The 11,853-nt window shown below is 37.4% G+C and overlaps 1 protein-coding gene across 1 annotated transcript in view; it reads right to left on the bottom strand.

Annotated features, from left to right (window-relative positions):
- Nucleotides 1-11,853, bottom strand: part of KITLG (KIT ligand) — an 86,723-nt gene that overhangs the window by 45,658 nt on the left and 29,212 nt on the right. The window contains exons 2-3 of the mRNA XM_017870940.1: nucleotides 5,067-5,180; nucleotides 3,756-3,787 (exon numbers count right to left, since the gene is read on the bottom strand). Coding sequence (XP_017726429.1) covers nucleotides 3,756-3,787; nucleotides 5,067-5,180 — 146 coding nt within the window. The remainder of the gene's footprint in view (nucleotides 1-3,755; nucleotides 3,788-5,066; nucleotides 5,181-11,853) is intronic.

Consider the following 11,853-nt stretch of genomic DNA (forward strand, 5'->3'; position numbering starts at 1 on the left):
ATCTATCTAGAGAGTTTTAATAAATATTATTTCCAATAGTCCTTTTTTAAAAAAATACAAAATGTCCTTAAATTTTAGCTTTAAATAGAGAAAGAATTTTCTGCTGACCACAGGAGCAGAAATTAAAATGCTAAATATTGCAACCTAATAAAATAAAATTTGAAAACTATCTTTCAAACTATTATTTTCAAAGGTCAAACAAAATTATGTGAAATCTTCACTATTAATGATATACATAGGTCATTTGAAGAAAAGTTTAGAATTCCTCCAGAAATGGGGACATTCAGGGACTCCAATTCTTCACTTTAATGCAGTAGGAATTCTATTTGAGGAATATAATATTTGAAGAGAAAATAATCAGAATTAATCAAGACTGTCTATTCAAAGTGTGAAAATGTGTTATCTAAGGATATTTTATAATCTCTTATTATGTTAATCTCCATGAATCATGTATAAATATAGCCAACTTGAATTAAGTGCCTACCACAAGACCAGGAAAACAATAGGTTCCTTTGTTCTAATGCTATCTTACTAATTTGTAGACTGACCTTGAAAAGACAGAATAATTCCACTTTTACGAGATGGGGACGGGACCTTAAGAAACGTTTTGAGGAAGACAAGTCATTACCCAATAGAAAGTTAAAGACAAAACGTTTTTTCTCTTTAGCAGCAAAATCATATTGAGTTAAACTGCCTCAAATGAAGAAACAACATCATCACAAACAAAGAGAAGAGTAGGGAGAATACACAGAGAAAACTAGTTTGAACTCTTTCAATATTTGAATTTCCTTCTTATATGAACAATTACAACTACTAAAAGCTGCAACCTAACTATCCCATAGATACAAGTTATGAAAACTTGATTCATCCTCTTCCCAGATACTTGACCCTTTCTTTAGGTAAGTCTGAGTTTGCCATTTAAGACAAGACTTGCAACACTTTTTTTAGAAACAAAGCAATATGTTCTGTAAATAGATGAACTATTATGCTTAGTAAACATGCCAGAAACATTTCAAATGAAAACCATGGGGACTGTAGGGGCAGTATAAAGTGTTCAAGAAGAAATTTAAAACAATTGACATTTAAGTCATAAATCATGTGCTTCTGTGACATGAGAATCACTTCAAGCAAATAAACTTAAAGTGTGTGGGCACAGTGCAAGTTGCCACCTAATGCAAAGACGGAACTGGTAGAGGTTGCAAAGGAATGATTTCCATTGAAGGAATAACTGTGAGCAGAGGCAAAATCAACTGTCAGGCTACTTCCTTTCCCTCACATAAAATGTAGCAAGGTTATGTCTGCAAAGCAAGATTTTCTCATCCTATATAACCTCCTTTAGTCGAGTCATTATTGAATTATTCCAAGAGATGCAACCTGAAAAAAAATCATTATGGAATAAAATAATTTCAAAGCTGAAAAGGGTCTCCAAATTTCTCTGATTTAGTAGTTCTCATCTTCTTTGGGGCCATAGATTTATCTGAGAAATGATAAAACCTACACACTCTCCTGAGAAATGAACATAAGGCATACAAAGGTAGCACAATTCTGAGCTTCATGCATAAGCATTTGAAGTTTATCAGTCCTAGATTAAGACCTATTGATCATGTCCATGTTCCTCATTTGAAAATTAGGAAACTGAATGCCAGAAAGATTCAGTGATTTGTCCAAGGCCACACAGCCAGGTGATAGTGGAGCTGGCATTAAAACAACCCAGCAATCCCGACTTCCATCAAGATGCTCTGCCCCAGCATTCTTTAGAGAAAGGCTGTGATTATCTACATCCATAAATCTCAACATTCACTCATGTTGCTGCTTGAATAAATGAAATTAATAAGTTAGGATAGGAACACTCCACTTCTTTTCAAACATTAACACACACACACACACACACACACACACACACACACACACACACACACTATAAGCATTATTGCCTAAGCAGTCCTGATACTTCTACATAAATAACTTTTATGTACATGCTCATTGGAAACATTAGGGTTCTTACACCCCATCTCCACAAGTTGAGATTCGGAATAGTGATGCTCTTAGAGCTGTACCTTAAATAACTCCCTGAGAGACTGTGATCTGCTGGTTCTAAAGTAATGACCTACTTTAAAATTTTAAAGATTTGTATTAATCTGGCATCCTTATAAATCTATACAACACAGATAACTAGTCATAATAGGAGTTGAGATTAAATAAGAGTCAAGACATTTTCGTTTCTAAACAATGACAGAAGAGACCATCTAGAGCAACTGCTCTTAAGCCTCCTTTCAGAAATTTGTTAAAAACATAGATGCTTGGATCCCTTTCTCAGACTTATCAAAGCAGTTTCTTACTGTGGGTCCAGGCACTTGCAATTTTTAAATTATTATTATACTTTAAGGTCTAGGGTACATGTGCACAACGTGCAGGTTTGTTAACACGTAGGTATGCACATGCCGGGTTGGTTTGCTGCACCCATCAACTCATGATTTACATTAGGTATTTCTCCTAACGCTACCCCTCCATCAGCACCCCACTCCCCAACGGGTCCCAGTGTGTGATCTTTCCCTCCCTGTGTCCATGTGTTCTCATTGTTCAATTCTCACTTATGAGTGAGAACACGTGGTGCTTGGTTTACTGTTCTTATGATATTTTGCTGAGAATAATTGTTTCCAGCTTCATCCATGTCCCTGCAAAGGACATGAACTCATCCTTTTTATGGCTGCATAGTATTCCATCGTGTATATGGGCCACATTTTCTTTACCCAGTCTATTACTGATGGACTTTTGGGTTGGTTCCAAGTCTTTGCTATTGTGAATACAGGCATAATTTTCATCAGCATGACAGATGATTGTGATGCTCATTAACGTGGAGCACATCATTTCTTCTTCTTCACTCATGCAGCAAACATTTAATGAACACCTTCTACTTTGCTGTCCCCACCCTTCTCTTATATCACCATTAAAATTCCCAGATGAATAATTTAGCCAACAACTGACTGAGCCCATTGGGTATTAAGATGACATACATTAAAAAGTAGTTTTGCACCATTACATCATCTTCAAAAGGTCCTGTCCCCTTGCTTTGTACGACTTATTTCTTTCCCTTCATCTTGCTCTCAAAAACTTTATCTTCCTTACAGACAAGCTAAGATCCATACTTCATGTTCGTGCTAGACTAGGTCATCTCGGGAGTCATCTCACCACAAGTTTACCATCAAACATTTCTGTATTATTCTGCTTGTGTGTCTGTGTCAAGATAGCTTCTAGAATCTGCAGAACAATTTATTGATGAGAATCCGCTTTAGGCGACTCCGCGGGCGCTGCCCCCGAAGTAGTCAGATGAGAGTCTGTCACCACGCCCCCGCGCGCGCAGACAGACCCTCGGCTCTCTCGTGCCTTACTCCAATCCTAGCTTCCAGGTAATGCTACCCTAGCACTCTTGTCAGCTCTGAACATCAGGCACGTTGGGTATGGGTTTCTCTTCCCTAATTCACATATCTAAAATCGTAAACAGTGGTCCTAACCACTTTCTCCAAGATTCTACTATCGTGCCGAGGCCACTGTGCCTCACTCTGGGCTTCAGCGCTACCATTATTCACGAATTTATGCCTGCAGATCGCGTCTGACATATTATCGTCTATTTAAGCAGACTCGCCGACGCGCAAAGTGCAGCGCTCGGAAGAGGTCAAGTGAGTCACACAGCCATCACCTGTTAAGTCTAGACTAGAATCCAGGTCATGCACAAAAGTTAAATTTTAAACACATACCGTCCTTTTAGTGTTGTTTCTTGGGTCACAAACTAACAAGCAACTCAAGGAAAAAAACATGATCTGTTTTTAAACAGTAAGTTTTTTTTTTTTTTTTTAAATACGCCCCCCTCACCCCCACCCTATACACAATAGCTAACTGGGTATATACCAGGCAACTCTTGCATGGCTTTGCTCACAGTTCCCTCAAGTAAGACATACTGATACATCTGCTGCTGTTGTATGGGAGAATGCTTTTAAACCTTAACTCTCTAGGTCCTAAGGCATTTGTATAAACTGTGTCTGTAGGTTTCAACTTCTATATTGAGGCTAAGCTAGCAAGACTTCAACAGTGGCCTTAAACTTCTGTTTTGAAGTTCTATTATAAACCCAAAACAAAACATACACACTGGAAAATATGTATCAAGAAGAGGGAAGATAAATAGAGCCCCTCCTACTCTTTATCCTATTACCCCAACAAATAAACTTTTCATCCCTTTCTCTACATCACAACCCTCATTTCTTACCTATTCTCACATCACCTCAGTTCTCCAGTCAGTATTTAAATAACCAGGAATTTAAAAAAAATTGCCTCTCAAGCTTTGTTCATCCTGAAATCATACATGGTTCAAACAAGCATGTAAGATCTCCCCTAGATCCTGAGAGTTGGGAAGGATGCATTCCAGATGTGTTATGCCCTCTCTGTGGCTTGATCTTGAGAGAAAGCAGCTGGAAAAGCATAGCATGGAGCTGGCAGTGACTTAGGGGCAGCAATGCAAATGGCTTTCGCTGAGGGAAGAGTTCAATGTCACAAACCAGGGAGATGAGTCCCTTCAGCATGTGGGCAATGAATCACCCCTCTATGTTCCCAGAAGAAACAAACGCCCACGGACACGTGACAGGATCTTCATACTGATGGAATGGGGAGAATAGCCATTTCAGATTTCCTTTCGTTAGGCTTTTTAGAGAAGAGTAGGAAGACATGTGAAGGGGAAATAGAACATGCTGGGGAACCCACTGGAGAGATTATGGGGAACAAGCCAGGGCAAGCCCATCAGCACACAGCAAACTCTCCAAGGTCCTTCACTGCCTATGAAGGAGGGCGAGAAGACCAGCAAAGAAGCAGTCACAGCAGTGGTGTGCAACTAGCCAGTTTTACCAACAAATTATCCATGACCTTAAATATCTCACTACCTGCTTTCTATAAACCCTTTATAGTAACCCAATGATTCCTTTCCCCACCTTAGAAAAATCTAAATCTTTGACCAACAAGCACAGGAAAAAGAGCCACAGCTCTTTTTTACACGGCACTTTAAAGCATTCCTTACTCACCAATTTAGTGACGTCTTTTACATTATTAGTCACACGATTCCTGCAGATCCCTTCAGTTTTGACGAGAGGATTAAATAGGAGCAGTTGAAGATAAATGCAAGTGAGAATCCAAGTCTAAATGAAAACAGAAAAATTGCTTGGTGATCGTCAGTTAAAATATGTAATCATTCAAACTTTTAACATCTAATGCTTTGATGCACAAAAAGGCTGGTCTAACATATATATATATATTAAATGCAATTAAATATTACACATTCAAGCTATGCTCACCAAAGTTTTAAAAAGCTTTTAGCTAAAATCCATTTTGAATTATTCTCTCAATGACAATATTGTTAACTTTTGTCAAAAACTTTCTTCAGCCAATTTCCCAATGGCAATTAGGAATAAACTTGTAACAGCACGTGAAAGACTTAGCCCTTAGGGTGTCTTCTAAAAACTAGAGAATGCATAAAATGTATACCTTATGGCACCAAAAGAAACATCTTATTTCTACTTTAAATGTAGACCGCTTGGCAAGTAGCAGTATAACCCCTGAGCAGTGCTTTAATTCAATAATCTACAATAGTACACCAAGTTAAAGTGACAGAGATGTGTATTTTTAGACCTAAGACAGAATTCCACTTAATTTGTGAGACATCAAAAGAATATTTTGAAACACAGCTTTTTAGCTACTTAAGGAAAATATTTCCTTAGCCAATAGGAAGGCATTCTTGAACCCTAGCAGAAAGTAATCTGTCTTCTCTCTCTCTCTCAAACACACATAACCTACACATCGGCTTGAAAACATTTTCTATCATATAGTTCTTTTAATGCATGACTTATTATTCCTTATTACACTATAGAGTTTCAAGGACTTGTGCATCTGATTTATCTTTGTAGTATCTTCACAACACATAACACAGTATCTTGCATATAAAAAGCCCTTAATACATATTTGCTGGGTGAATCAGTGGTCAAGGCAACAATATATTCTGATGCTCAAATTCAATAACCATTTATTGAACATGTATTATGCTACAGGAACAGTGCCAGTCACTAGGGTAACAAAGATGATGAAGATGCCCTTGAAACTCAGAGGCAGGTAAATAAATAACACCCACACCTTGTGATAAACACTTTGGGAACACAGAGGAGGAAGCAATTAATCAATTAACCTTAAGGGGGAGAACCAGATGCAGGAAGACAGTGCCAAGAAAAGCGAGAGAGAAAATGTGACTGTGGCCGGATTTAGGAGGACAAGGAGGATTTGCAAGGGCTGCCAAAAAAAAAAAAAGATGAGCGTTCCAGGAAAAATAAACAACATGACAAAACCATGCAGATGTGAAGACATCTTAAAATATGTGTGAATTCTTTTATGAGATACCATTCTTCTATAAAATCTTAAAATTACACAAGAGTCCAGATGCACATGGCTAGAAATCTTCTCTATTATATAGCTAGCCATATTTAAAAGGAAATGCATTATGATTTTCAATTAATATCTGCATGCTAACTAGATATTATACTAGAACAAATAATGATTATTATTTGCTAAAATTTCTAAAACTACAATGCTAATTACATGGATAAAGTGGTTTGTATTCAAAATAAAAATCCTTTTATTCCCTTACCACCATGGTCTATTTTAGCAGTAATCCTGCATAATTTAATTTAAGGCTACTTTGAGCACTGTGGGGTCACACTCTTCATAGTATCATCTTTCTTGGACCACAGTGAAGACTAAGTTGTAAAAATTATTTCTGTCTGAGGATTCTTCTTTTTGGACAGACAACCCCTACATACAAATGCTCTGTTAATAACACAGTCTCACAGTCTTCCTTCACATGTGTAAATATAATTTAGTAAACTCAGCTTTCTTTTATATTGTCATTCCTAAGACATAACCTTCCTGGTAATAAACTTCTCTAAGCCCCTCTTTCCTGATGTGATTTGGGAACTTTCTCTAAGATATCTCTGTAATGGACCAATCTCAGAAATGACCACAATCACATCCCTGGCTCAAAGAAATTTAACGGCAGAAATTCTGTTACTGGTCTTCACAATCCTTTACTCCTGGCCTTGAATAAATACTAAAGAAACATTTGTTCACTCATTCATCTAACAAGTATTTATTGAGTATCTGGTGTATACCAGGCATTGTTCTAGGTGCTAGGCCTATATAATGAACAAAAAAATCCTGCCCTCATAAGGCTTAATCAACAAACATAAGTAACTAGGTTATATAGTATGTCAAAAGGTGTCAAAAGCTGTGGAAAAAAAAAAAAAAAAAAGATTAGAGCAAGGTTAAGGGGATTGGAATCATAATGTCTACTCTGCCTTACTGGTGATCTTGGGTTCAGAGTGACAATCACAGTCATGAGTCACAGGAGGCTTTGCTCAGCACCATGTGTACTACTGAGTTTTAAGAAAGGTTAGGTCGGCCGGTTGTGGTGGCTCATGACTATAATCCCAGCACTTTAGGAGGCCGAGGTGGGTGGATCACGAGGTCAGGACATCGAGACCAGCTTGGCCAACATGGTGAATCCCCGTCTCTACTAAAAATACAAAAATTAGCTAGGTGTGGCAGTGCACGCCTGTAATCCCAGCTACTGGGGAGGCTGAGGCAGCAGAATCGTTTCAACCCGTGAGGCAGAGGAGAGGTCGCAACGAGCAAAGATCGTGCCGCTGTACTCCAGCCTGGAGACAAAAGCTAGACTCCATTTCAAAAAAGAAGAAAGAAAAGAAAAGAAAGAAAGAAAGAGAGAGAGAGAGAGAGGGAGGGAGGGAGGGAGGGAGGAAGGAAGGAAGGAAGGAAGGAAGGAAGGAAGGAAGGAAGGAAAGAAGGAAAGAAGGAAAGAAGGAAAGAAGGAAAGAAGGAAAGAAGGAAAGAAGAAGGAAAGAAGGAAAGAAAGAAAGAAAGGTTAGGTAACAAAAGAGTACATAAGGTACCAGCAGAGCCAACTCCCAGGCCATCTCTAATATCAGAAAGTCACTGAACACTCAGGGTATGTGTGGCAATGATAGGTGATGTTGGGTAGGTGATTCCTTCTCCTTATACCTTGTTAGCTGAGAAGCTTTTTAGGGATACAGCATGAACTTCTATTCATTTTCTAGAGCAGCTATCCCCACCAGTACCAGTCTCAACAATAAAATATTAATACATATCAGTGCATGATATATGCTTGTAATAAAGCACACATCAGTGCTTGCTACCTAGTAACTTCAGCTGAGTTCTCTTGGAGGAAGTATAGATGAATACCTAAAAGTTTCTTGAGTCCTTGTTGAAAGAAGACTTATAGGGAGGGTCAAATCACCAGGCATTTCTGAGTCTAGAGAAGAGCCACAGAACTAACTGTACTCTTTTCTTTCCAAAGATTGCAGTATGTATGGAAACAGCTTGGAATTTTTAACAGGGTAATATTGACAAGTGTCTCATTAAGAAGACAACATTTCACCAAAGATTGGACAAAGCTAAGGCAGTGGTCCGTGCAGACATCTGTGGGAAGAGTACAGATACAGAGAGAAAAGCTGGTGCCAAGGTCCTAAGGTCTATTTAAGACATCTGTTATTTAAGACATAGCAAGAGTAAATTAGGCAGCAGTAGAGGATGATGATGTCAGAGAGAAAATGGAGAGGCCAGCTTATGTAGGGCTTATTGAAGCCCATTGCCCAGACATTGACTCTTAATTGAATAAAATAGGATTCACTGCAAGAATTTGAGCAGAGAAGGGATATAAATATACTTCAGAATAAAAATAAATTAATTAAATAAGATCAGTCTGATTGCTATAATAAAAACAGACTTTAGGGTGACAACAGGTAGAAAATGAAACAGACAAGTTGGGAGGTTGTTGCTGTAATACAATCAAGAAAGGGTTATAGTAATACATTGACTGAAAGTGGTTAGATTCTGGACATCTTCCTAAGGCTGAACCATGAGAATTTCCTGACAGAGTAAGATTTGAGAGAAAGAGTCAAAGATGACTATAAGAATTTTGGTATGAACAACTGGAAAGATGGTGTTGCCATCAACTGATATGGGGAAGACTGGGGATAGAGAAGGTTTGGGGGGCAGATCAGGAGTTAAGTTTTGAGTATGTTAAGTTTAAGATGTCTTTGAAATATTCTAGTGATAATGCCAGGTCAAGATATTTAAATCTGGACTTAGGAGGGAAGCTTGGGCTGCAGATATAAATATGATAGCCTTCCATATATAAATGGGATGTTAAGCAAATGAGTGGATAAGATCACCAAAGGAGTGAGTAAAAGTACAAAAAAGAACAAAGGACTGAGCATGCTATGGTGTTCTAACCTTAAGGGATCTGACAGAAGAGTTAGAATCCACAAAAGAGTCCAAGAGAGCAAAGCAAAAAGATCATGGAAGAAAGTCAAGACTTCAAAAAAGTACTTTAAGGAAAATAAGGTCAAACTATGTCAAATGCTGGTTATAGGTCGAGTAAGACAAGGATTGAGAACTGACTACTGGTTTGGCAACATTAAGGTCACTGGCGATATTAACAAGAGCACTTTTATTGAAGTGGTACGAGAAAAAGCCAGTCTATGGTGGGTGTAAGAAAGCAAGAGACAAGACTAACCAGAAACAATGAGTATGAACATCTGTTTTGAAGTTTTCCTTCAAAGGAGAGCAACTGGATAAACAAACACATAAATAAAACCAAGATGGGGAAGTAGCTGGCAAGAAATTGGGGGTGAAGAGAGTTTTCTTTGTAAGAAGGTTGAAATACCAGAATGTGTATATGCCTATGGGAATGATCCAATAGGAGGAAGCAATTGGCAATATAGGTCAGAAGAGAGGGGACTGCTTGGGCAATAGCCTTGAGCAGGAAAGAAGGGGTGAGATTCAGTTCTCAAGTAGAAAGTGTGGCTTTAAATAGGAGTATAAGTAGTTCAATTCTATCAGGCAGAGTACTGGAATGTGAATGCAGATGCTGGTGGTGTTTTGGGAACAATTCCATGAATAGAGCTAAAAGTTACTGAACATTTACTATATACCAAGCATCTTGGATATCTAATAACGAAAAAACAATAACTTTCGTTATGTCCTAATTTTAAAGATGAAGGAGTTGAGGTACAGGGAGATTTGGTGACTTCTGAGTGGTGAAATCAGTAAGCCCAGATCTGTCCAATTCTAACTCCTGTCCTTTTAGCCCCTCTACACTGTCCCAGAACTCCCACAAATCTGTTAGATGATTTGTGAGAACTGTGATGTGATAACAAATCTCTAAAACTTTAATAATTTTGTAAATATCAAGCATATGGAGACAAGTCTGTTCCACATTCCATGCCACAGCTGAATATTCTACATTATTCAAACCATCATAATTTTTAATATATGCCATTTGATAGTTTCTTAAAATATATCAACACAGACTGCTATAATAATTGAAGAATGATTTGATCAGGGCAATTTTTTTTTTTTTGCATCAGTTAAATTCAAATAGCTTACAAAGATACGGTTTTGTTCATTTTATAAAAATCTACTGAGTAAATGCTAAAATTAAACCTATGTTGGCTTATAAACATTCAAATATCTCTGAAAAACCTATATTTCTTAAAGCCCTTTATTTTAAAGCCATTATAAATAAATTCATATTGTAATTTAATTTTGCAGATACTTTGCTACCATTTAAACTACCCACCTTTCATAAACTTAAAGAATTCATTCTGGCATAGCTAAACATTAGGACAGGGGGATAATCAAGTTAGAAATACTGAGGTTTTTGCGAAGCAGTGATGACACCTCCTTCACCAGTATACTCAGGAGAGAGCTGAACTGCAGAGATTACTTCTTTACATAAAAAATAAATTTTCAGTATTAATTTTCTACACAGAAGTCTTTCTAATATTGTACATACACTTTGATTTCTTAAACAGTGAATTGAAATATTAAACTTTGCTTTTCTTTGACGGTTCAGGTTCATCAAATAAAAGGAAAATTTTCAAAGTATCTCACTTATGTAGTTGTAACTTCCCTTCTCCAAGAGGTTCCAAATTACTGTACTTGTTTTTATAACTTTTAAACATTTAGGTTTCACTTGTTTGTTCCTTAGTTTTCCTGTTTCCCCCAAATTCTCATGTCATTACTTGCAACATATCTTTACCACTAACATGCCTATTTCCAGTCTCCTGCACTCTTGATGATGAGCAAAACACATGTCCCATATGGGAGCTTACAGCAGCAAGTAAAATGGTCCCAAAGATGTCCATGTTCTAATTCTTGGAACTTGTAAATATATCACCACATATGGCAAAATGGACTTTCCAGACATGATTACGTTAAGAACTAGAGATGAAGAGACTATCCTAGATTCCCTGGGTCCAATCTAATCCTCACGGTCCTTAAAAATGGAGACTATTTTCCAGCTCTGCTCAGAGACAGGTGCAATGAAGGAAGAACAGTCAAGTAAATGTGACATGAAAAGGACTCAACACGTCCTTGCTGGTACTGAAAACAGAGAGAAGGGACCAGGAGTCAAGGAATGTAGGAAGCTTCTAGAAGCTGGAAAAGAGAAAGAAATAGATTCTCCCCTAGAGTCTTTGGAAAGCAACACACAGTCCAACTGATACTTTGATTTAAGTGAGCCCTATTTTGAACACTTGATCTTCAAAATTACAATATTTTATATATATTATATATATATTATATATATATTATTTATATATAGTCAAATGGTAAATACATTTAAATTTTTAAATTCATTTACTTTAATCTTTTTTTTAAGAGATGGAGTCTCACTATGTTTCTCAGTCTGGACATCAACCCTTGGCCTCAATTGATCTTCTTACC

This window comes from Rhinopithecus bieti, unplaced genomic scaffold, assembly GCF_001698545.2.
Source record: "Rhinopithecus bieti isolate Rb0 unplaced genomic scaffold, ASM169854v2 scaffold_5942, whole genome shotgun sequence".
Lineage (NCBI taxonomy): Eukaryota > Metazoa > Chordata > Mammalia > Primates > Cercopithecidae > Rhinopithecus > Rhinopithecus bieti.